General features: G+C 41.5%; 1 protein-coding gene across 1 annotated transcript in view; it reads right to left on the reverse strand.

Moving 5' to 3' along the window:
- LOC137257690 (clustered mitochondria protein homolog) overlaps window positions 1-27,081 on the reverse strand; it is a 55,609-nt gene that overhangs the window by 18,422 nt on the left and 10,106 nt on the right. The window contains exons 2-15 of the mRNA XM_067795069.1: window positions 14,662-14,906; window positions 9,672-9,843; window positions 8,895-9,038; window positions 6,449-6,561; window positions 5,908-5,977; window positions 5,121-5,205; window positions 4,874-4,952; window positions 3,938-4,088; window positions 3,356-3,492; window positions 3,147-3,238; window positions 2,435-2,537; window positions 1,273-1,485; window positions 694-734; window positions 42-175 (exon numbers count right to left, since the gene is read on the reverse strand). Of these exons, the coding sequence (XP_067651170.1) occupies window positions 42-175; window positions 694-734; window positions 1,273-1,485; window positions 2,435-2,537; window positions 3,147-3,238; window positions 3,356-3,492; window positions 3,938-4,088; window positions 4,874-4,952; window positions 5,121-5,205; window positions 5,908-5,977; window positions 6,449-6,561; window positions 8,895-9,038; window positions 9,672-9,843; window positions 14,662-14,906 (1,779 nt within the window). The remainder of the gene's footprint in view (window positions 1-41; window positions 176-693; window positions 735-1,272; window positions 1,486-2,434; window positions 2,538-3,146; window positions 3,239-3,355; window positions 3,493-3,937; window positions 4,089-4,873; window positions 4,953-5,120; window positions 5,206-5,907; window positions 5,978-6,448; window positions 6,562-8,894; window positions 9,039-9,671; window positions 9,844-14,661; window positions 14,907-27,081) is intronic.

Consider the following 27,081-nt stretch of genomic DNA (forward strand, 5'->3'; position numbering starts at 1 on the left):
TTAATAAAACAGTTTCATCTTTGAGGGGGAAAAGAAAGTACCTGGCAGGAAATTGGCATCAGGTGGAAAAGTTCGTAGGAGATCAAGCACATAATAGCGCTGATCATTACCCACAATGCCCTTGCACTCTATGGATGAAAACAACTCAATTTCTTCATCTTTGTTGTTCAGCACCCTGTGGCAGAAAACAGTTTTTCATTTGTGTCAAACTCAGCAATATTTGTGATTCAAGGTCTAACACGCCAAACCAACAAGAAACCTAGAAAACTTTCTTGTATGTTTTGACTTTCTATATTCTTACGCTGATGAGTCTTTAAACATTGTTATCGTTTCACCCCAAAATTTCACCTATTTCCATATTTCTGTGAAGTCTGACTACCTGAAGCATTTAGTCTGCCTGTATAACAAGCAGAGGTTGACCGGTTCTAAACAGGATTTCAAAGTTTCAGTCACAAGATCATATCAATGCCATCAGTGTCATGTGTAAAAGCGAGACATTGTTTCTGTGTAAATACGGAGGCTATTTTCTGACTGATAAACATGGCAAACATGCAAAGTGGCATTTGACACTTGTAATCAAACTTTCAAGAACTGCCTCTGAGTTTCTTAATAAATATCTGAACTGCAAGACGATGCAACACTATAAATAGTTTAATAATCAATGTCAAAACTAGATTTCATACAGTAACTTACTTGTGAGGTCGGATTTTGAGTTGACTCGCCGTCTTTTGAAGCTGAAATTGAAATTTATTTGGTTAGTAATACTAAAAATACTGTTAGAAGAGAAACTGCTTGTGTGCTCTTCATAATCCTACCCTAGCACATCTGAAAAACTGGAGCCTACATTTTAGTTTCCAAGTCTGCCACTTGTTGAGAAAAGTATCCACAGATTGTTCTTTCTGCCTAATTCAAAGAAAATGTTTTCTACTTTTTTAGAACTGCTTGAGAGGAATTACAGTTCAATTCAGAAGGTTTACTGGAAATTCTTAGAAATCAAAACAGTCTCAGGTCCTGACCTATCATCTTTACAAGTTCGTGGTTGAAAAAAACAAGATGGCTTCCATGCCCAACACATGATGTAGCATGTGAAGGTTTAGATCATTGACATAAGGAGTGGTTCCGTCCTTTTGAACAGGATGTTATTTTTTGTTCTTTGACCAATGCTAAGCTGTGTGATCAATGAGCTGTTTTGTTTCCTCTTGCATAACAGATGGATACAGATTCTAAATTCTTGTTGTGTTGAATACTGCACATGAAAAGATTCAAACTCACCAGCTCTCTATATTTTTCATTTGTGACGACAGTTTTACCAAAGTCGACGGAACCGTACACGACGGACTGTTCCTGCTCCCTTTCCAGGATCCCTGGGATAATGGACTGTGCTGTGACTCGGTAGCCCTTGTAGTCGATCACCACAGTGCCGAGCGTGTACAGGTTCTCGGGGTCAATACCAAAATATGCCTTCACTCCCTGGAGGTCACTGCCCTGAAATATACACATGGATGTAACCATAGCAACAGGTTGGATATCAGTTCAACATTCATTCATCTCAAGTTTCTCAAGCACATTTTGTTCAATAGTACGGGCAGTTAGACTGTATAAAATATTTTCATAGCAAAAGAGTGACAAGGAAGGAACTCATTTTATTTTTCTCTCTCAGAAACACAGCTTGGGAAATCTAGCACATGTTAATGAGTTGTACATTCAGTTACACTCGTTCTTACAGACACTCATTCTTATAGTGGACAAATGGATGATAGCGACGCGGCGAAGTCAAAATCATTTTATTTCAATGACAATAAAAAATGTTTAGGAGCACAAATAAAAGTGATGCGCTGATGCCCGAGAAACATTTCACTTTTCTTACTTAGCCTTACAAGATACACATTACAATGACACTTCAATGCAATATGAGTGACAGTTTAGTTAGATGTTCCTGTTCCAGCAATATCATGGTGGGCCACACCAGAAATAGGCTTCACACATAGTACCCATGTGGAGAATCGGAACGAGTTCCTTCCGCTTCCGCATATTTTTTTTCAACATTCCAGTGTCTTGGGCCCTTATCACACAATGTGGTTCGACCCTACATTTCTCATTACTTTTGGGGCTTTTGGCTATTTTGTGAGTTCTCTAGTAATTGATGTGTTAGGACTCTTACTATGGGATTGTTTGGCACGACAAGACAATACTTTAACCACTAGGCCACCCTACCACCTCTGATGCAATAAGGCAACGTAGTCTTTGTGTAGATAAGTGGATACACCTTCAAGCACCTGTTTACAGCCTTGTTAACAGTTGGAGGAGGGCACTATATCATAATGTACACCCCATCCACAGCACAAGATCCATATGAATTTGAAATGTAAATTGTAGTTTTGATAGTAAGCATGGGGTCATGGATAGCCAGTTACAGGCGACGAGTTTGACGTACTGGTGCAGCATAGGCGGCAGCATCACCACCAAAGTCCTTGTAGTGGTCCTTGACGTCAAACCCCAAGCTGAAGAAAATGTTGTTCCAGATAAACATCTGCATCCTGAAAAAAGAAAAGATAATATAGCATACAATAACAGAGAGAAAGGGGGCAGGAGCTGGGGGTGGTTGTGTAAGGGTAGGTTAGTGAAGGGTGTGTTTGAGGGTATTTTGGTGGAGGATAAATTTGGAGAGTAGGTGTGTGTGTGTGTGGGGGGGTGTGTTTATGGGAGCAGTGTTTGTCAGGAGTGTTTCCACCGGGTTGGTTGGAGGCGCGGTTGGGGGGAGTGTTTTGGGGGGTTAGATTGGGGGTGTGATTGGGAATGTGGTTGCGGGTGTGTTTAGTGGTATGGAGTGGGAGGATGGGAAAATGTGATATAGAGATGCAGTGACAGATGTTGGGTGTAGGATGGAGATGTGGCTGGGGGTAGGTGTAGGTTGGGGGGTAGCTTGAGGTGTAGGTTGGGAGAGTGGTTGGGGGTGTTGTTGTTGGTGGTAGGTAGGTTCGGGGTAGGTAGGTTGGGGATGTAGGATGGGGGTGGGTGTAGGCTGGAGGGTAGCTTGAGGGGTAGGTTGGGGGTGTAGTAAAGGGGTAGGTTGGTGGGAAACAGTGGCAAGTGGAGGAAAGCACGCTACTTGGTTGCAATTCTACAGAGAAAGAATCCTGTCTTACTTGGCCTCTTCTCCTGGGTTGATGGCCATGACGTTTCCATCGATTACAGCCATCGCACCCCGAGTAGCAGCCGCAACAAAGTCGCTGTGAACCTAGGACAAAGAACACCTGACAATACAGTAAGTGATATTGAGTGGCACATTACCTTGGTATGCTGACATGTGATCACCCAATCTATGAACAAAGTGAGAGTGAAGGGCGTGTCCCACCTTGAAGATGGCTCTCTCCCGGATGAGTCTCTCCGGCAGGTTCTTCTTGGACAGTTCCCTGGTGGTCTGGATCTCCTCATTCCAGTCTCGTGTCTGTCCAGGGATGTGTTCCTCATACCCAAGACGGGTGGAGAAGGCTGAAACAGGACAAGGTGACAACCATGATGAATTTGGTAGGACAACAGTGGGGAGAGGAAAAAAATGACAGAAAAGATTACATGACAACAGGGACCAGAACAAAATAACACTTGTGATTAGTCCGGTCTTGGCAAATAAACTGTACTGATATATACTGTGATTCAGGCTAGAGCATTACTACACTCACTGTGATGTATTGGGAGGTGAAGTGTTTGGCAATGAGTGACATGAGTTGTACATGCAGATCCTAGTTTCTGTATGAGATGACTTTGAAAATAAATGTTACGGTCCCGATTCATAGCAATCTCATAATTAGGTTGGATAGCTGGGAACACAAATTCGTCAATGAATTATGATGAGAAACATCAGTTATGAATGAAAGTCATTGTGGTTCAGCGTGAAGTCCCTGTGATTCAGTGTGGAGATTATGAGGCATCTACTCACCGTCCTCAGCACGGATGTAGTCTATGTGGTGATGGGGCTGGGGTGCCATCCAGCTGTAGACTTGGTATGGGGTTGGCACACGTTCAAACGGGTGCTTCTGGGCCCTTTTCTTCAGCAGCATGGAGAAATTCTTCTTGAAACCAGGACTAATCTGACAAGAGAGAACTCCTTGTTATTACTGGGAAACTGATACAGAAAACCTGAAAACTGTACAAGTTTGCAAACATGTTCCTTTGAATATTATATCTGGTATCTTATTTATTTACTTACTTATTTATTTTATAGCTGACATTTATTGAATAATTAGTGACATTAATGATGATGCACTGAAACATAGCTCAACTCATGTCTATGAGTGTATATAAATTAAGCCTGAAAACCTGTAAACCTTTGTGAAGACAGTGGGAGAAAGCTCACCTGGTTTACAGGATACATGAGACAGTGGGAGAAAGGTCACCTGGTTTACAGGATATATGAGACAGTGGGAGAAAGGTCACCTGGTTTACAGGATATATGAGACAGTGGGAGAAAGGTCACCTGGTTTAGAGGATATATGAGACAGTGGGAGAAAGCTCACCTGGTTTACAGGATATATGAGACAGTGGGAGAAAGCTCACCTGGATTACAGGATCTATGAGACAGTGGGAGAAAGCTCACCTGGTTTAGAGGATATATGAGACAGTGGGAGAAAGCTCACCTGGTTTAGAGGATATATGAGAGGGTGGGACAAAGCTCACCTGGTTTAGAGGATCTATGAGACAGTGGGATAAAACTCACCTGGTTTAGGAGATCTATAAGACAGTGAGAGAAGCTCACCTGATTTAGAGGTTCCATGAGACAGTGGGAGAAAGCTCACCTGGTTTAGAAGCTTCATGAGACAGTGGGAGAAAGCTCACCTGGTTTAGAAGATCTACGAGAGGGTGGGAGAAAGCTCACCTGGTTTAGAAGATCTATGAGAGAGTGGGAGAGGTATTTTGGCTGGGCGGCTTTTGGGTTGAAGTCATCTTCGGTGGACCTGCAAGAACATCAAAGTGTCAGACAACTCCACTGTGTAATCCTTGTAGGCTGCAATGGCCTAAGTCCCCTTAAAGCCTTTGAAGCCAGTACATTAGAGGACAGGTGGTGGAATAGTAAGGACAGTTACATAACTAGGACACAGTGTCAAAGTGTCAGGTATACTCACTGGTTGAGGAAGAAGCCCCGAGTGGAGGCAGTCACATGGTACTTCTTATCCTCCAAGGTCACCACATACAGGTAGAGAAGGTCACCTGTTCAACAGACAGGTGATGAACTATTCACAACTTAAATAATATAACTTATACATATGATAGTATTGTCATACTCGGAGGTAGTGTGATATACACATGTACTAGTTCAGAGTGTAGGAGCATACGTCTCATGCTAAGGCAGAAGCTAGTTAATTTATCATCATTTGCGCACCCTCTAATTTGCTGATAGCTCATTCCATACTTCCAACACTAAGACTGCCCAAATGACTGTTTGTACAGTAACTAACACTCCACAAACTGGCATCACCCAGTATCTCGGCTCTCCTGGTGATGGCTGATCATCTGAACTTGTAATAACAACACTGTGAATTACCATCAGCTTTAAGCTAATTGACGTTGCAACTTGGTGAGTGCTACATGCCACTGATATGATAAATCAATCCAAGATACCAAACTGGTAGGCAAACAGTTTTGGACATTTTGAAAAAGTGGAGTATTCAGTCGTATTTTATGGCACAATGAAGATCATTCCCAGACTGAAAAGGGAAAAGTTCCTTAAACGGCATGTCCCCTTTCCCTGCATTTCTCCCACTTGCAATGAATGCTGGTATAGAGGTCTTCCACTTTAGTTTCCAGTCTCGATTACACTTACTCCAATAATTGTTTTGGTAGAAAGTACAACATGAGAAATTCATGCCTGTTGTTTTTCATGGGAAGTGACTGACCACGTCTTGCACTCACCATGCATCCGTCGATTTCCTGGCGGAGGGTTCCAGCCACTGTAGGTGAGCACTTTGATGCACTGTGGACCCTGGAACACATAGCAGGCCATGTGAGTGAGCAACGCACACAAGACAGATGGGGAGGTCGGGTAAACACATGTACACATAGCAAGGGTAAGGATGACAGCTCTCACAGCAAGTCAAGTGAGAGTAATGGGGACAACTCTCACAGCAAGTCAAGGGAGAGTAAGGAGGACAACTGTCACAGCAAGTCAAGGGAGAGAAAGGACGACAACTCTCACAGTCAGTTGGGGAAGAGGAAAGGGGACCACTCTAGCAGCAAGTCAGGGAAAGTAAGGGAGGGGGCAACACTCACAGCATTTCGTGAAATGGCCCAACGCATACAACAAGTCAGGACAACACAAAGATGAAGAGGGGGAGGGAGAAAAAGTCAAAATCACACATTTGCCTGTAAGGGGAGATAATTCACAAACAATGTCATCACATTAGATGGCGAAAATAGAAAATTCACATAGATATCGACTGACAAGTGGACCTACCCTCTGCTCCTTGATCCCTGGGTGTAATGGAATGAGGGGTCGCTCTTTGCTGTTGGGCATGATGTAGTCTGGAGGGGTGCAGTCCAGGGATGTGGGAGGTTGACGCTTCTTTTCTACAACACAACATGTCTATGACGATCAACACAGTCTCCATGTAGCACCATGCTGCTTTGTTGCATTACACACTGCTGGATTGTTTGTTGTTTAGCATGAGTACTCTTGCTATGAAACAGACTCAAATAACTGAGTATGATACAGGCATATCCTGTGATTGACACTGCATGGATACATACTGTGCCTAAGGCAATATCATAGTTACCAACCCATCCAAGGCAACAATGCTCAGGGAGTTAACAGCCCATCCAAGACAACAGTGCCCAAGGCAATATCAGAGTTAACAATCCATCCAAGACAACAGTGTCCAAGGCAATATCATAGTTACCAACCCATCCAAGGCAACAATGCTCAGGGAGTTAACAGCCCATCCAAGACAACAGTGCCCAAGGCAATATCAGAGTTAACAATCCATCCAAGACAACAGTGTCCAAGGCAATATCAGAGTTAACAACCCATCCAAAACAACAGTGTCCAAGGCAATATCAGAGTGAACAACCCATCCAGACAACAGAGTCCAGGGCAATATCAGAATTAACAACCCATCCAGACAACAGTGCCCAAGGCAATATCAGAGTTAACAACCCATCCAGACAACAGTGCCCAAGGCAATATCAGAGTGAACAACCCATCCAGACAACAGAGTCCAGGGCAATATCAGAGTTAACAGCCCATCCAAGACAACAGTGCCCAAGGCAATATCAGAGTTAACAATCCATCCAGACAACAGTGTCCTAGGCAATATCAGAGTTAACAATCCATCCAGACAACAGTGCCGAAGGCAATATCAGAGTTAACAACCCATGCAGACAACAGAGTCCAGGGCAATATCAGAATTAACAACCCATCCAGACAACAGTGTCTAGGGCAATATCAGAGTTAACAACCCATCCAGACAACAGTGTCCTGGGCAATATCAGAGTTAACAACCCATCCAGACAACAGTGTCCTGGGCAATATCAGAGTTAACAACCCATCCAGACAACAGTGTCCTAGGCAATATCAGAGTTAACAATCCATCCAGACAACAGTGCCAAAGGCAATATCAGAGTTAACAACCCATCCAGACAACAGTGTCCTGGGCAATATCAGAGTTAACAACCCATCCAGACAACAGTGCTGAAGGCAATATCAGAGTTAACAACCCATCCAGACAACAGTGCCCAGGACAATATCAAAGCTAACAACCCATCCAGACAACAGTGCCGAAGGCAATATCAGAGTTAACAACCCATCCAGACAACAGTGTCCTGGGCAATATCAGAGTTAACAATCCATCCAGACAACAGTGTCTAAGGCAATATCAGAGTTAACAACCCATGCAGACAACAGTGCCTAGGGCAATATCAGAGTTGATCTAAGATGACAATGTTCAAGGCAATATCTGAGTTAACACATTCAAGACAACAGAGCCCAAGGTAACATCTGAGATAACAACCATTTCAAGACAAAACAGTGCATAAGGAAATATGGGAATTAACAACCCATTCAAGGCAACAGTGCCCAAGGCAATATCAGAGTTAGCAACCCATCCAAGATAACAGTGACTGAGGCAATATCAGAGTTAACAACTCATCTAAGACAACAATGTTCAAGGCAATATCAGAATTCACAACCTATCTGAGACAAAACGCTGAAGGTAATATCAGAGTTAACAATCCATCTAAGACAACAACGTTCAAGGAAACATGACAATTAAGAACCGATTTAACACAACAATGTTCAAGGCAGTATCAGAGTAACTGACATGCATGTTGCTATAGCTTCATTATGGCTGACATTCTGTGAGCTATTTCTGAAAATAATCACTCCCTGGAAACAATGCAGCCTTGAAATGGTTCAGACATCCTCATGTGAACAGATGTTACCCTTCATTTGGAAAACAGAAATTTTCAATACTACTAATAGTACTATTATTACACCTGAATTGGTGATACCTATCTCTCCTTCACAGCTGACACACAACTCCAACAGAGAGCCTTTCATCACCGATTCACACTAGACTAGTCATATGGATAGCAGTATCTACTCTACAAAACAGGGCAATAACACGGTATCAACAGAGAGTAACAACCAAAGTGCAAGTGGACAACAATAGTACAATACAATGACCTGATTGCTGAAAGGTGTAAATAAATACTGTTTCATGCAGAGGTTACATACTAGCTGTGAGGGTCCACTTGTACATGGTTCATTGCCTCAGGCTAGTGGACAAGCATGCATCTCAAGGCTAGCTGTTCTTATTCGATCCTTCAGCAACAACATAACAAGTCAGTTTCTATTGTTTTTCAGCAATAATATTCAGATAAATTCTTTGTTCAAACAGTCTCACCAAGGATGTCTCCAGCTGTGATGATGTTCAGGAAGGACAGAGAGTTGCAGTCAAAGCCGTTGTAGGCATCCCCTGGGTCGACAGACTTTAGCAGATCACGAACATGACGCACGTGGATCCTGGCTTCTCGCACAGTGTATGGCTCTGGGGAGACAAGAGGATCAGGATTAGCACAGCGGATCAGGTGCTAGTCACTGACCCCTGCAGTTCTTGTGCAGAAATAAAACTCCTATTCGATTCATGTATTTGTCTGCAAAATTGTTCAACACAGATCCAGTTTCCAACACAAACATTAACATCAACACAGATCCAGTTTCCAACATAAACATTAACATCAACAGAGATCACACGAATCAGTTATTACAGAAAAAGGTAAGAAGTTAAGAGACATCTCAATGACAGTTATTACGTTTGTCCAAGAACATGTTTCATCTTTGCAGCTTCCATTTCATGAGCAGTTGCCATAGTTATAATCAATTTCTTTCCTTCACAGGAATATTGCTGCATAGAATTACACTCCACATATAAGATATACGCTGTCTATGATGCACCCCTGAATGATAGACATGACACCTACATTTGTAACAAAAACATGATTGTATAACAATAGTTTCCTTATTGTCCTGTAGAATTCAAGCATATGGCACCATTTTGAATGTTGACATTCTGCACTACCAAACTGGTGACAGTAAAAATACCCCATTACTTTAATTTCTGAAGTAAGTTAGATGAAAACACTACTTCTAGTAATGTTACTTTTGTTGCTATGCTACACACCTTCAATAACTTTAATCTGTGAACCTTCTTTCAAGCCATCTATACTCTTGAGTTCAGCAAAGTTGTCTAGCGTGAGCCCATCCAGCTGTATGGAGAAACAGGTCCGGTGGCACGTGTCCTCGCGGTCCATCAACACCTGGTGGATCTCCTGCACCAGCTCCATCGAACTCACCTTGTTGAGGAAGGAGAAGGCCATCAGTGCAATAATACAACTGTGCAAGATAAACAAATTCCATATACACATGCACAAACTATCGTAGACCTGAGGTGAGTGCACCTTTAAAATCACAGTCTTGGCACTTAAGATTCTCATCGGGATCTTCAGGATTTTCAGTCAATGTGACACATTATCTGAAAGGGATTGATACATTGTAGGTTCGTGTCTGAAACCAAGAATTCGGGTTCATCACATAAAAAAATGATGATCATCAGATGATGACTTATCCTCAACGCCACCACACTTTTCAGACTAGGTCCAAACATTTCCATGGAAATCGAGAAAATAATAAATCACAAGATCCTGTACATAGCAAAAGGCACCACTATAGGTTCAGACTGATATATCTACCAAGTTTTGCAGAAAAAACATTGTATGGTTTTTGAGTCTGTTCCAGAAACGAAGCCCATCCCTCCAGTTTTGAGACTAAGTCTGGAACGTTTCCATGGAAACCGAGAAAATAATAAATCACAAAAACCGGTAGAGAGCAAAAGGCACCACTTTAGGTTCTGATTGATATATCTGCCAAGTTTTGGATAAAAATATTGAACGGTTTTTGAGTTCTGCTTCGGAAATGAAGCCCACCCAACCGTAAGACTAACACCATAATGTTCCATGGAAAAACAATAAAAATATAAATGCCATATATCTGTAAATAGCAAAAGGCACAACCATAGGCTGAGATTACTATATCTATCAAGTTTGGTCTAAAAATATTGAACGGCTTCTGAGTTATGCTCCGGACAGACAAGGTGTCGACTATACATGTGGGGGATAAAAAACAAAACAAAAAAAAAAAACAACCAAAAAACAAAAAAACAACATCGTACATCTGGTCCAAATACATATGCACATGAATCAGTAAGAAGGTTCTCATTGAGCAGATGATAATGTTACAGCCAAGAAGTGTTTCAGGGTATTTATAGGAAAATCAAGGTGTATCGAGCAATCACAGAGACAGAACTATCATTTTAAGTGCATTAGTCGTAACAATGATACCATGTAGAAATACTTCTTGTCAAACTAATCCTCAGGATGAAAATACACAGGGAGAGAAACTAATATTTTGGTGCATTTCTTAAATTAATACTTGTCAAAAGGTTTATTTCACTCCTCTTAATTATCAAGGAATGATAATCATGTTGGGGGTGACAAACATCATAGATTATCAGGACTGATAATCACAACAGAGATAATGAACATCAGATAATAAAGGTCATGATATTAACCCTGAACTTACACCATCAAACAATGAATGTTCCACATTTATATTCAAAAGCATTGAAGCTGAGATCCATCTCATTAAAAGCGAATAGTATTTCATGACACTGTCACAGATGTCGCTGGTGAATCCAAGATCAGCCAACATGGCATTCCATATTAGTGTCAGTTGTGTCACAAGGATGACACATGGCATTTACCAGATGAAAAGATGGTACATAACCTTTCATCATTGGACATAGAATGAACGGCACCTTGTATATCAATCATGAGCGAGTGAGTGCATATGGTATGGGCACTATTCCAGCAATATCACAGCAGGGGACACCAGGACTTGGCTTCCCATATAGTACCTGTGGGGAACTGAACCTTTGTGTTCTGCATGACAAGTGACCGTTTTAACGTATAATGTGGCCCTCACTGTGGAGGTCATAATTTGAAGAAACCACTGCCGCCTTTGGGAAACAGAAAGACCCAAATACTTCAGCCAACCCAGATGCCAGATCATAAGACACCAGGTCAAAGATACTAATCAGCTCCACAGGTAACAGAATCGAGGACTAGTCAGCTCCTGACAACAGAATGGGGGATTAGTCAGCTCCTGACAACAGAATGGGTGACTAGTCAGCTCATGACAACAGTATGGGGGACTAGTCAGCTCCAAAGAACAGAATGGGTGACTCGTCAGCTCCTGACAACATAATGGGGGATTAGTAAGCTCTTGACAACAGAATAAGGGACTAGTCAGCTCCTGACAACAGAATGGGGGACTAGTCAGCTCCTGACAACAGAATGGGGGACTAGTCGGCTCCAGCAACAACAGTATGGGGGGACTAGTCAGCTCCTGACAACAGAATGGGGGACTAGTCAGCTCCAGGAACAAGCAAATGGGGGACTAGTCAGCTCATGACAACAGAATGGGGGACTAGTCGGCTCCAGCAACAACTGTATGGGGGGACTAGTCAGCTCCTGACAACAGAATGGGGGACTAGTCGGCTCCAGCAACAACAGTATGGGGGGACTAGTCAGCTCCAGACAACAGAATGGGGGACTAGTCAGCTCCAGGAACAAGCAAATGGGGGACTAGTCAGCTCCAGAGACAACAGATTCAGAGACTAGTCAGCTTCAGAAACAACAGAAAGGGGAATAGCCCAAGCACATAACATTCAGCACAACGTTTTCCAGACAAATGATACTACTGGAAAAATATCAAGTGAATTTGCTGAAATATTTATGCTGTGATGAGCACCATGGCAGCTGTTCATTAAGCTCTCCATGAGACACTGAAGTATCAAGCGAAATGACACACAAGCTGCTGCATCCACACACATCAAATTAACTCAGTTTCCATCAGGTGGCTTTAAAAAAAAACACTAGGTGAGAGTTCAACTGTATTTCTCAGCAATGCACCAACATGAGGGTACATACAAAAGAAATGTTCTACCTTAAAGACCTGTTTACTTGATTAACGTCAGTCTTTGTTTACTTGTCGAGATATCAGCACTAACACACTCTTATACACTCTTGATGATGAAACCGTCACTAACATTTAAAGGGTAAAACTATGGATGGCCACTTCTGTAAGAGGAGAGACACAACATTTTGGAGACCTTATATCACAGATTTTGACATCCATGAATTTTCATTTTTTGACATCCATGGGAATCACATCGGAATGCCATCCAAATACAACTATCTCAACTTAACTGACATTTATCTTTTGCCACGAAAATATTTTAAGTTGAACTGTACTTTGTTTAAATCTTATCACATGTAATAAAGGGGTGTTCTTGGAAGATGATAGGACCAGAAACTGAAGAATTCTATACTTTCTGGTGTACTAGTGCTTACCTATTTCAAATCTAAAAGGGGTGCCTATTAGGATACCCCAAGAAGGGGGATTTGGGGTGGGGGTTGTAATTTAAAACAGGTTTATCACCACACATTACAGTCAATCAACCGATAACGCCGTATGTCACTACCTTTGACATACTTCACTGTTCACACTGGCCATGATGAAACATACTGAAGTATTTTCTTGTGTATTGTGCCCACGTTTATTCCTGTAGAAAAGGGTGTGCATGATTGAATTCAAGTTTTGTCTTCATGACATTCAGTCATTACCATGTGTACTGAACACTGGAGATACCATGCCAACAAATATGTTTTTTAATCATGCAAAGTTCACTTTCTGGATGTTGGATTTATTTACAATTTCTTAAAACAAATTTTATGTATATTTTATGATAATTTTATTAAAAATTTAATTCAATATTGCCCGCTTGAAATTGGGAGTGAAGCTGCCATCAGTGCACCGAGTCTCCAGTTTTAAACACCAAACACACTCTGGTTACCCCAAATGAGGCCTTGAAACACTTCAGTAGACAGCAAATGGATATATATATCATAAATGCCGTACTTAGACCCATTTAAAGTCATATTTCTTTCAGTTTGACTTTAAAATGTCAACAAAGTGTTCACCACTCAGAGTCCAGGAGCCCTGACACAGATTTTCAAATGACGTGTGAAATACAGGCAATCATAGTGACTGGCTGTACAGTAATGCTGGGAATATAAGTGATACTCTAAGTATCTGTAATCAATGCTGCAACGAAAATAACACAGCAGTACTGTGATGCATCCTTTCCTGCAATAGCTCAAAGGTTTCCAGTATAACATTTCCAATCACTGCATCACATGTGTATGAAGTTCTAGATATTAGATATATTGGAACTGTAAGCAATATTTCTAATAGGGGGCACTTACTTAGGGTCACAAAATATCCTCAATACAGTATTTGTTTGCTGTTGAATATTCAGCATTTTTGCAACCATCTGAGGTGAATATTGTAAAACTCGTACGAGCTGCTGTAAATACAACACTGTGTTGTGTGATCGGGTGTTTAGAGTCAGCAGAAACACAAACGTCATATGATAAGTTATGAATAAAATTACAAAGTAATAAAACAAAAAAAAAGAAATTAAAAATCAAAAAGCTTTGGATTACATTTGTGGTTTTGTAATACCTGCAAAACAGTTTATACCTCTTTTAGCTTTTTTTAGATTTAAGATGTGAAAGAAAGCACTTCCATTTTTCACTAACAAAGTACATTAAAAAAAATTGAAAAAAACAAAGCACAAGTCAGGATTAAGTTTGATAATACTATAACAAGTACAGCAACAATATATGCGGGAACTTCCGGCGATACGAATTTCAGTCTATCCAAGTTGTCCAGTTGCGAGCAGTGACGTAATTATTTTAGGTTTTTCGGAAACACACTTGCAAAACTTTCTAATCTAATCAACTGCCATGGAAACAATGCCAGTTTATGATTATAGCCACAAACAAATGTCCATTCCAATCGTGTGTGAGAGGAAAGCCTCAAGTCTGATATATGTTACTACTTTGCTGAAACCCAGACACCAGAGCAAAGGTTTGGTGTGAACAAATCTGGAAACATTCTCTGTGCGAAACCAGGATTCAAGCACATGATCACATGATGACAAGTCAGGATAGACCTAGCTTTTCTACATCAGATTGTATTGTACCTACCGGCAACTCGAACATTTCAATCCCCGGCCCAGTGATGCTCACAGTGAACCCAGTATCCTGAATCAAAACAATTTCTTGATCAGTTTTGGCATCTCCTTCCTTTGTCTCTCCTTCCTTCACTTCTCCATTTGTCTTTTCTGTTTCGTTTTCTTCAGTCTTCTGTCCATCCCTAGTGCTGGTAGGAGTGCTGGACCCTGAGGAGCTGTTCTCCGAGTCTGCGATCCCGTTGGTCTCCACTGTGGGAACTGTATATGGAGACACATATATTATAGCATGGTGATATTATTCAAACACTGGCATCTGTACTGTATGAAAACTGGAAGCAAGGTTGTTATAAAGTCCATAACAGTTGGAAAAACCCCAAACACTTGCATCATTCATAAAGGTATTGATATGAAGTGAGTGGATTAATACAATACATCTGAAATATTTCAGGCATACAGTGAAGAGCATCTCAACCAACTGTATTTCCATATATTACGTAACAACACAAACTGATAAAAGATTAACACTTTAAGGCTTATCTACTAAATGTACTTTTAGTGCAGTATTAAATGCAGGCTGCTTCAGCAGACACCAAGGAGACACATAACACCATACTGTAACAGATAACATAAAAATCCAGAAATAAATTGTTTGCCTACCACTGAATAGGCTCATCCCATACACATATTGTTCAAGTGTATCTTCTAACAGAACTATTTCTTCAAGACATCAATACAAGCCTCTTTCAACAGAGTTATTTCTTCAAGACAACAATACAAGCCTTTTTTAACAGAGTTATTTCTTCAAGACATCAATACAAGCCTCTTTTAACAGAGTAATTTCTTCAAGACTTCAATACAAGCCTTTCACCTCAGAAGTCGTGAGACTGGAGAGCTTGTTGACAAACATTCCCTTGATATATATAATGCAGATAGCAACAAATAAACCCATTTGTTTTGAAAAGAAGCCCCAGTTAACAGGTAGATTCTGGACCTGGGGAAATCTTGACATGCTTCATTTAGGGCCTTAGCATTGTAGGTAGGGCTGGGCAGTAGGTAAAATAATGTGCTTCAGGGACTGAGACAGAAGAGACTATTGAGAGAGCTGGTAACAGTTTCTCCCATCACACTGTGCACTTGGGTAGGCCATGTTACCTGTGAAGTCGACAAGCACTGTCCTTTCACGCCAGATAAATACCAGGGAGAATTTGATATGACCCCGAGCTGGGGTCTACCATAGGTCAAGGTGAAAGGTGGAAGTAACTGGTCATGCTGGCTCTTGGCATCCGGGGTTCAAAGAGACAGCTCTGGCTGGATTTATCAAGAGGCTGGGTAACCATGGTAACAAGGTTATCTACAAAACCTACTTCTGTCATTATCAGGGATTATATTATAATCAGGAAACAGCTTTGATACCACATATGAAATACTACTGAAGTCCTCATCCCCTTTGTGATACCTTAATATTAATGTTCTCTATTCTATGTCATTATTCAATGTATATTGATGGGAAGACATTGTGTCTGTAACCAAATAGGACACAGTTCACCTCAGACAAGTAGTGGTTGTAACACAGAAAGTATTTGGGGAGAAAACTGCCTGTAGATGATACTAGTCCTGACAGATGCACAGCATGCTAATTTTTTTCATGTAAGCCTGATAGGTTGCAAAGCTTTACATACAGAGAGTATTGAGGGTTTGCCCAGCATCATGTGTGAGCCCAGGCTTTTTCTTGAAAATGGTAGCTACGCCCCTGCCTGCTAAACAAGCATGGTCATGTCCTTCCCTGATTGTGTTATACTTCACATTTAGTGTCGGATCTAGTACCTACAGTTCGACCTGACAAACAGATGATTGTGTTATACTTCACATTTAGTGTCGGATCTAGTGCCTACAGTGTGACCTGACAAACAGATGATTGTGTTATACTTCACATTTAGTGTCGGATCTAGTGCCTACAGTTTGACCTGACAAACAGATGATTGTGTTATACTTCACATTTAGTGTCGGATCTAGTACCTACAGTTCGACCTGACAAACAGATGATTGTGTTATACTTCACATTTAGTGTCGGATCTAGTACCTACAGTTCGACCTGACAAACAGATGATTGTGTTATACTTCACATTTAGTGTCGGATCTAGTGCCTACAGTTTGACCTGACAAACAGATGATTGTGTTATACTTCACATTTAGTGTCGGATCTAGTGCCTACAGTTTGACCTGACAAACAGATGATTGTGTTATACTTCACATTTAGTGTCGGATCTAGTGCCTACAGTTTGACCTGACAAACAGATGATTGTGTTATACTTCACATTTAGTGTCGGATCTAGTACCTACAGTTCGACCTGACAAACAGATGATTGTGTTATACTTCACATTTAGTGTCGGATCTAGTACCTACAGTTCGACCTGACAAACAGATGATTGTGTTATACTTCACATTTAGTGTCGGATCTAGTGCCTACAGTTTGACCTGACAAACAGATGATTGTGTTATACTTCACATTTAGTGTCGGATCTAGTGCCTACAGTTTGACCTGACAAACAGATGATTGTGTTATACTTCACATTTAGTGTCGGATCTAGTGCCTACAGTTTGACCTGACAAACAGATGATTGTGTTATACTTCACATTTAGTGTCGGATCTAGTGCCTACAGTTTGACCTGACAAACAGATGATTGTGTTATACTTCACATTTAGTGTCGGATCTAGTACCTACAGTTCGACCTGACAAACAGATGATTGTGTTATACTTCACATTTAGTGTCGGATCTAGTGCCTACAGTTTGACCTGACAAACAGATGATTGTGTTATACTTCACATTTAGTGTCGGATCTAGTACCTACAGTTCGACCTGACAAACAGATGATTGTGTTATACTTCACATTTAGTGTCGGATCTAGTGCCTACAGTTTGACCTGACAAACAGATGATTGTGTTATACTTCACATTTAGTGTCGGATCTAGTACCTACAGTTCGACCTGACAAACAGATGATTGTGTTATACTTCACATTTAGTGTCGGATCTAGTGCCTACAGTTTGACCTGACAAACAGATGATTGTGTTATACTTCACATTTAGTGTCGGATCTAGTGCCTACAGTTTGACCTGACAAACAGATGATTGTGTTATACTTCACATTTAGTGTCGGATCTAGTACCTACAGTTCGACCTGACAAACAGATGATTGTGTTATACTTCACATTTAGTGTCGGATCTACTACCTACAGTTTGACCTGACAAACAGATGATTGTGTTATACTTCACATTTAGTGTCGGATCTAGTACCTACAGTTCGACCTGACAAACAGATGATTGTTTTATACTTCACATTTAGTGTCGGATCTAGTACCTACAGTTTGACCTGACAAACAGACGTGTGGTCATGTCTGTCCCTGATTGTACTATACCTAACATCTGGTGTCAGACCTGGTACCTACAGTTTGACCTGACAAAGAGATGTGAGGTCGTATCTGTCCCTGATTGTACTATACCTCACATCTGTGGTGGAACCTGGGTACCCACCCTGATTGTACTATACCTCACATCTGTGGTGGAACCTGGGTACCCACCCTGATTGTACTATACCTCACATCTGTGGTGGAACCTGGGTACCCACCCTGATTGTACTATACCTCACATCTGTGGTGGAACCTGGGTACCCACCCTGATTGTACTATACCTCACATCTGTGGTGGAACCTGGGTACCCACCCTGATTGCACTATACCTCACATCTGTGGTGGAACCTGGGTACCCACCCTGATTGCACTATACCTCACATCTGTGGTGGAACCTGGGTTCCCACCCTGATTGTACTATACCTCACATCTGTGGTGGAACCTGGGTACCCACCCTGATTGTACTATACCTCACATGTGGTGGAACCTGGGTACCCACCCTGATTGTACTATACCTCACATCTGTGGTGGAACCTGGGTACCCACCCTGATTGCACTATACCTCACATCTGTGGTGGAACCTGGGTACCCACCCTGATTGTACTATACCTCACATCTGTGGTGGAACCTGGGTACCCACCCTGATTGTACTATACCTCACATCTGTGGTGGAACCTGGGTACCCACCCTGATTGTACTATACCTCACATGTGGTGGAACCTGGGTACCCACCCTGATTGTACTATACCTCACATCTGTGGTGGAACCTGGGTACCCACCCTGATTGTACTATACCTCACATCTGTGGTGGAACCTGGGTACCCACCCTGATTGTACTATACCTCACATCTGTGGTGGAACCTGGGTACCCACCCTGATTGCACTATACCTCACATCTGTGGTGGAACCTGGGTACCCACCCTGATTGCACTATACCTCACATCTGTGGTGGAACCTGGGTTCCCACCCTGATTGCACTATACCTCACATCTGTGGTGGAACCTGGGTACCCATGCTTCAACCTGACAAAGAGACAAGTGGTTGTGTCTGTCCCTGATTGTATTACACCTCACTCCTGGTGTCGAACCTGAGTACCCACAGTTTGACCTAACAAAGAAACATGAAGTCATGTCTGTCCCTGATTGTATTACACCTCACTCCTGGTGTCGAACCTGAGTACCCACAGTTTGACCTAACAAAGAAACATGAAGTCATGTCTGTCCTTGATTGTATTACACCTCACTCCTGGTGTCGAACCTGAGTACCCACAGTTTGACCTAACAAAGAAACATGAAGTCATGTCTGTCCCTGATTGTATTACACCTCACTCCTGGTGTCGAACCTGAGTACCCACAGTTTGACCTAACAAAGAAACATGAAGTCATGTCTGTCCCTGATTGTATTACACCTCACTCCTGGTGTCGAACCTGAGTACCCACAGTTTGACCTAACAAAGAAACATGAAGTCATGTCTGTCCCTGATTGTATTACACCTCACTCCTGGTGTCGAACCTGAGTACCCACAGTTTGACCTAACAAAGAAACATGAAGTCATGTCTGTCCCTGATTGTATTACACCTCACTCCTGGTGTCGAACCTGAGTACCCACAGTTTGACCTAACAAAGAAACATGAAGTCATGTCTGTCCCTGACTGTATTACACCTCACTCCTGGTGTCGAACCTGAGTACCCACAGTTTGACCTAACAAAGAAACATGAAGTCATGTCTGTCCCTGATTGTATTACACCTCACTCCTGGTGTCGAACCTGAGTACCCACAGTTTGACCTAACAAAGAAACATGAAGTCATGTCTGTCCCTGACTGTATTACACCTCACTCCTGGTGTCGAACCTGAGTACCCACAGTTTGACCTAACAAAGAAACATGAAGTCATGTCTGTCCCTGATTGTATTACACCTCACTCCTGGTGTCGAACCTGAGTACCCACAGTTTGACCTAACAAAGACACATGAAGTCATGTCTGTCCCTGATTGTATTACACCTCACTCCTGGTGTCGAACCTGAGTACCCACAGTTTGACCTAACAAAGAAACATGAAGTCATGTCTGTCCCTGATTGTATTACACCTCACTCCTGGTGTCGAACCTGAGTACCCACAGTTTGACCTAACAAAGAAACATGAAGTCATGTCTGTCCCTGATTGTATTACACCTCACTCCTGGTGTCGAACCTGAGTACCCACAGTTTGACCTAACAAAGAAACATGAAGTCATGTCTGTCCCTGACTGTATTACACCTCACTCCTGGTGTCGAACCTGAGTACCCACAGTTTGACCTAACAAAGAAACATGAAGTCATGTCTGTCCCTGATTGTATTACACCTCACTCCTGGTGTCGAACCTGAGTACCCACAGTTTGACCTAACAAAGAAACATGAAGTCATGTCTGTCCCTGACTGTATTACACCTCACTCCTGGTGTCGAACCTGAGTACCCACAGTTTGACCTAACAAAGAAACATGAAGTCATGTCTGTCCCTGATTGTATTACACCTCACTCCTGGTGTCGAACCTGAGTACCCACAGTTTGACCTAACAAAGACACATGAAGTCATGTCTGTCCCTGACTGTATTACACCTCACTCCTGGTGTCGAACCTGAGTACCCACAGTTTGACCTAACAAAGAAACATGAAGTCATGTCTGTCCCTGATTGTATTACACCTCACTCCTGGTGTCGAACCTGAGTACCCACAGTTTGACCTAACAAAGAAACATGAAGTCATGTCTGTCCCTGATTGTATTACACCTCACTCCTGGTGTCGAACCTGAGTACCCACAGTTTGACCTAACAAAGAAACATGAAGTCATGTCTGTCCCTGATTGTATTACACCTCACTCCTGGTGTCGAACCTGAGTACCCACAGTTTGACCTAACAAAGACACATGAAGTCATGTCTGTCCCTGATTGTATTACACCTCACTCCTGGTGTCGAACCTGAGTACCCACAGTTTGACCTAACAAAGACACATGAAGTCATGTCTGTCCCTGATTGTATTACACCTCACTCCTGGTGTCGAACCTGAGTACCCACAGTTTGACCTAACAAAGACACATGAAGTCATGTCTGTCCCTGACTGTATTACACCTCACTCCTGGTGTCGAACCTGAGTACCCACAGTTTGACCTAACAAAGAAACATGAAGTCATGTCTGTCCCTGATTGTATTACACCTCACTCCTGGTGTCGAACCTGAGTACCCACAGTTTGACCTAACAAAGAAACATGAAGTCATGTCTGTCCCTGATTGTATTACACCTCACTCCTGGTGTCGAACCTGAGTACCCACAGTTTGACCTAACAAAGAAACATGAAGTCATGTCTGTCCCTGATTGTATTACACCTCACTCCTGGTGTCGAACCTGAGTACCCACAGTTTGACCTAACAAAGACACATGAAGTCATGTCTGTCCTTGATTGTATTACACCTCACTCCTGGTGTCGAACCTGAGTACCCACAGTTTGACCTAACAAAGAAACATGAAGTCATGTCTGTCCCTGATTGTATTATACCTCACACAGTGTTCCCGTTCTCCAGTAATTACCATTTTTTTAACAAATTATTAACAAGTATTGTGGTGATCCAGCATATTGAAATGTTGTCTGTAGCTGTGGCAAGTAAATTTTGCATTGCATAAAGTTGCCTTTTATCAGTAAATTTAATAAAACTGCAGTTAAAAACGACATCTTGGCACATCTAAATATAGACTCTAACAAACTGCGAATATGCTGATCAAGCCATATGATTGGCTGATACAGACATTCGCACACTTCCACGTCTCAATATCTACTTGTAGCCACAGCACATGATAATCACTGTGTGCGTATTGAAAGAAATAGCTTCCGGTGGTTAAAAGGAACAGTGTACACTGATAGGGTTCTTTTTGGGGACAAATAAGAAGCAAAATGAAAGTCAAACATCTAATTCAGTGGTCAAGAGTATAGAAAAATATGGTGATGTTTTTTCCATAATATCCCGTGCCTTTTCCTCCATTTTGTCATATTTACGTAATCACAAAATTATCATAAAAAGATATCTTAAATAATATGTACAGTCACCCATTTCCTGATATCAGTGGCTTTCCAATCACTAACAAGACACAACAGAAAAAATACCTCCATTTTATAAGCTTCGTATGAATTACATGCGTGGTCATTCGCTTCATAGCAGATATCGTTCAAAACACTGAACATCAACAATATCACAGTATCCTTGATGAGATTATTTTCACATTTGCAAGAAGCCATTTTATTGGATAAAAATTGGTTTCTAATGACGCTTTTTCGATACAGTCTGCTATAAATTTTGTGATTGGCCAAAATCAGGCAAGTGACCCAAGGCAGCCAATCATATTACAGTAATGGATACAATGTACCATCCTTGTGAACAAAAACTTTCAGATTTAGACGAAAGTTTTGGGTAAAACAATGGTCGTGAAAACACATTAAGCAAGAAACCGCTGTCTCTCCATAAATTGTGGAACTTGCTGGATGTATCATGCTATGTTATGACCTCTGACAAATATACTTCATGCATATTTTTCGCATTAGACATAGTGTCTGTCAGACTTGACTTACATTACATGATTGTACCAAGGGATGGAAACAGTAATTTATATGTATGTTTCACAACTTTTAGGAAAGCTCTTTGTTGATTTTATTCATCAGTTTATTCAATTTATTTAATGACATTCTGAACACATTTATTGAGTGTAACTGGACCATTTGAAATTATTTTCTGATTGTCTCAGCATGGCATCGAACTGAATCGATAATTGTATTGTAGATCTAATGAACATATTCCAGAAAAACAAGCAACACACAACACATCCTGCAACACATTAACTGAGTGTATTTCATTATGGATGCTGATTACTTTCTCTCCAGACAAAAAATAGTTCAGCTGGAATTTTCAGACCATGTCAGCATTAGCCGCTGGTAATTTTCAAAATCACCGGAAACACTTTCACGTCTGTTGTCGCGCCCAGGTACCTACACTTTGACGTGACAAAGAGACATAAGGTCGTGTCTGTCCCTGAATGAATTATACCTCAAGTCTGGTGTCAGACCCACAGTAGGAACTGCAATCCCCAGTTAGCCCAGTTAGTCAGATTTTGTATAATACAAAGAAGAATAGATCACCATGGTTACACCTGAAGTGGCTGCTGATGGTTGATATACCTATGGAGGAATGCCCCAACACCTGACTGCTCCATGTTTCTGTGAAGTCAAGGCAGCAGTCAACACCAGAATATGTGAGTGAGTGAGTGAGTTGAGTTTTACGCCGCACTCAGCAATATTACAGCTATATGGCGGCGGTCTGTAAAGAATCGAGTCTGGACCAGACAATCCAGTGATCAACAACATGAGCATCGATCTGCGCAATTGGGAACCGATGACATGCGCCAACCAAGTCAGCGAGTCTGACCACCCGATCCCGTTAGTCGCCTCTTACGACAAGCTGAACCAGAATATGTGTTACAGTCAGACTGTGTAATAAGTCAGTTCATGAAATGACTTTTTTGGTGAGTCAGTTGATGCAATGACTGAAATTTGGCCCTAGGAGTTACACTATCTGACTGAAATGGTTCACTGGTGATACTGCTTCTCGTATCAAGTTTTGAGTTTTTTGATTGTCATGAAAACATCCTTATTAGCATAATGTTACAATGAGTTCACAGGGAGTATACACTGAAGCAATATGGCTACCACAACATCCTTTTCTGGTGTTGGGTTCTGAGGGTTTAATTCTTTCCAGGAGAAGATTCAACTTCAAGTGGCAGGAATAGGTAGTTATGAAAACATCTCCTAAAACACCACCTGAATCACATAAAATGTCCCGAACACGGCCACCAACAGACATTTGCGGCCAACTTTCAGTATGGGTAACAGTACCGAGCAACGGTTTCTTACTGAACTGCAAGAGGGATACGCCAAGTACCAGAAGTACATGATTCCCAGAGAGGAGTACTTCACTCTGGTAGAAGAGATTAGGCAGGCTGGTGACTCAACAAGTAAAAAGAGTACTACCTTCTGTCCAAGTATGAGGCCCTGCAGTGCGGTGATATCTACATGAAAAGGAAGCACCAGATCCATGATGATGCACCCGTGTATTTCATGAGCATTGATGATATCTGTGATGTCATCAGGAGAGGGCATTGACGATACCTGTGATGTCATCAGGTGAGAGCATTGACAATACCTGTGATGTCATCAGGAGAGGGCACTGACGATACCTGTGATGTCATCAGGTGAGAGCATTGACAATACCTGTGATGTCATCAGGAGAGCATTGACGATACGTGTGAGTCGTCAGGTGAGAGCATTGACGATGCCTGTGATGTCATCAGGAGAGAGCATTGACGATACCTGTGATGTCGTCAGGTGAGAGCATTGACGATACCTGTGATGTCATCAGGAGAGAGCATTGACGATACCTGTGATGTCATCAGGAGAGAGCATGTCGCTATAGGAAACTGTGGTTGAGATAGAATAATGCAACAACTGAGTATCAAATATGCCAATATCTTGTGTGACAGTGTTAAGCTTTTCAAATCACTATGCCAAAAGTGCCAGAAAAAGACCAATGACCAAGGGCGTGGTAGTCAAACCGGTTCCTACCAGTGAATATGTATCCTGAAGACAACACTCCAGCTTTAAGAACAATAGCAAATCCTGAATCAGAGAATACTAACTGCAGAGCCACAAGTGAAACAGGCCCAGCATATGGTGAAGAGAAGTCGAATCGCCTTACGTGCAGGGGCACCTGGTGATAATGTAGCTGTGCCAAGTCCTATGTTTGTTCGTGGTAGAGGAGATCCATGCAATAAATTGGGTGTCATAATGGGCAGAAATGAGAATGACCTGTACACAACTGCTACCAAGAGAGGTATTCTCACAGGGCACTACTCCTGTAATCAGTTTGACATTTGCCTGGAGCATCTTTTGACAACCACAGACATTAACACAGACATGTGTCTTTCCTTATGAGAAGCAGTTTCCATGTCATCAATATATGGTGGGCTGGGTTTTGTCAAATGTGGCTGTTCAGGACTCTAAAGGTGGCAGACAAATAGGTGCAAGTGTTTGAGACCAAATTGAGATGTAACGGTTGTTGCCTTAATACTATTAATGGCTAAACTGATGTAACAAGTTATATTGTATGTGCCAAGACCTGCCCTTCTTTGTATGGGCTTTGAATAATAATGGTTACCTGACTACATGCATATGAAATAAAAAATGTGATATGTATATTTTGCTTTGTCAGATATGAAGTATCACTAACAAACAACCATTTCAGTCACACTGTGTAACTTCCTGGCAAAATTTCAGTCATTTCATGAAGTGACTGACGAAAACAGTCATTTCACAAACTAACTGATTACACAGTGTGACTGTAACATATGCACAATTAGATGCAGTATCCAGGAGGAGTGATGAAATGGCATACTGCAATATTAGTAGAACTTATTTCATATTCGGTTTCGTAGAACCACAAAGCAATTTAAAATATTAGTATTTTCTATTTTCACATCGTTTTTTTGTATCTAGTTATAAATTACAGTTTTATTCAAAATAACATGGATTATGATTATTTTTTATACATGGTATTAAACAATGCAAAGTTTGGACCTTGTCAGTTTTCTGTATTATGATCATATCCCATAAACCAACACTGCCTAAAGAAGGCGTTGTTCTGCATTACCATGATGTACCATGGTCAAAGTGAACTGGCACACTCCCACTGTGTTTGTAGGCTATTTTGGTGCAGATTTGCAGTAATTATTTATCTTTAATTAGTGGTGTAATTAATAATCTATGTCAACAGAGTCCTTGCTGCCATTATTGTTCATTTATATTTTATCTAAATATATCTGATATTTATTGAAACGAGATATGGAAAAAGGAACATATCCTAACCAGACACAGGATAACAGCCAAGATGCTTTCACTTACTTACACTTACTTACAGAAAGGCTGCCACTGGTAATTGTCTAATATTATGATTATCAAGACTGGTAACATGGTCACAGTATGTTAAAAGTCTTGTCACGGTTTAACTGCATTTATCCACTGCTGACACAGCGGGAGCCTCCAGGCCATATTGGTGCAGCTGTATACTGTATATTTATTTTTAATAACTGTAGTCACTAGTGTTCATAATTAATAATTCATGTCAACAGAATCCTTGCTGCCATTATCCTCATGCACAGCATTCATGGACGACGACAGCAGCAGCAGCAGCCTCAGGTAACCATGTCAGTGACCATGGTTACCTACAAGGTGTGAATCTTGTTTTAAGGCACTAACTGACAGAAGCTTGCTGAGACACTCCATCAACAACATGAACTCTAACCTGGATCTTGCAGAACGTCAGTCTCTCAAAACATACTGAATTTACGTTCATGCAAGCAATTGACCCGACCATGCTTGTCTCCTTTGCTTATGGAAATGAAGACAAGGCTGACATTACAACATGACTGCAATGCAACGTATTGCCACAAGATCAAACATACATTTATGTCTGTGCACAAAGTAATGACTTCCATGCCATTCAGGAACACTGAAAATCAGAGGTTATATACCAGGGTACAGTTGTCACATCATCTAGGTCTCACCTCCTCCAGGCCATACTCCCTTCACACACTGACTAACATCAATCACGAGATTGTCTGGCTTACATTCTGTTACAACAAAAGGCCTCGTGACACACGTGGAAAATTGTCAGTATGACAATGACACAAACAAGATACCGTGGAAACTGGTCATCTTCAGTCCATAACAACAAGATTTAACTCTAAATATTATAGTTTGGATTTCTGTTGTTCTTTACCGTCCCTCAACCATGTGAAATAACATTCACTTGAGGCAGCTGAAATGTCAGGGTGCAGGACCAGCAGTCAACAAAGGCAGCACAGCTGTCTTCCTTTAAGTCCATTCCTTATCTTCTGGTAGAAATATCTGATAAGGCTAAAACGTTTAACACACTGAAACAAGAAGAACCC

Source organism: Haliotis asinina, chromosome 1 (genome assembly GCF_037392515.1).
Source record: "Haliotis asinina isolate JCU_RB_2024 chromosome 1, JCU_Hal_asi_v2, whole genome shotgun sequence".
NCBI classification, from domain to species: Eukaryota; Metazoa; Mollusca; class Gastropoda; order Lepetellida; family Haliotidae; genus Haliotis; species Haliotis asinina.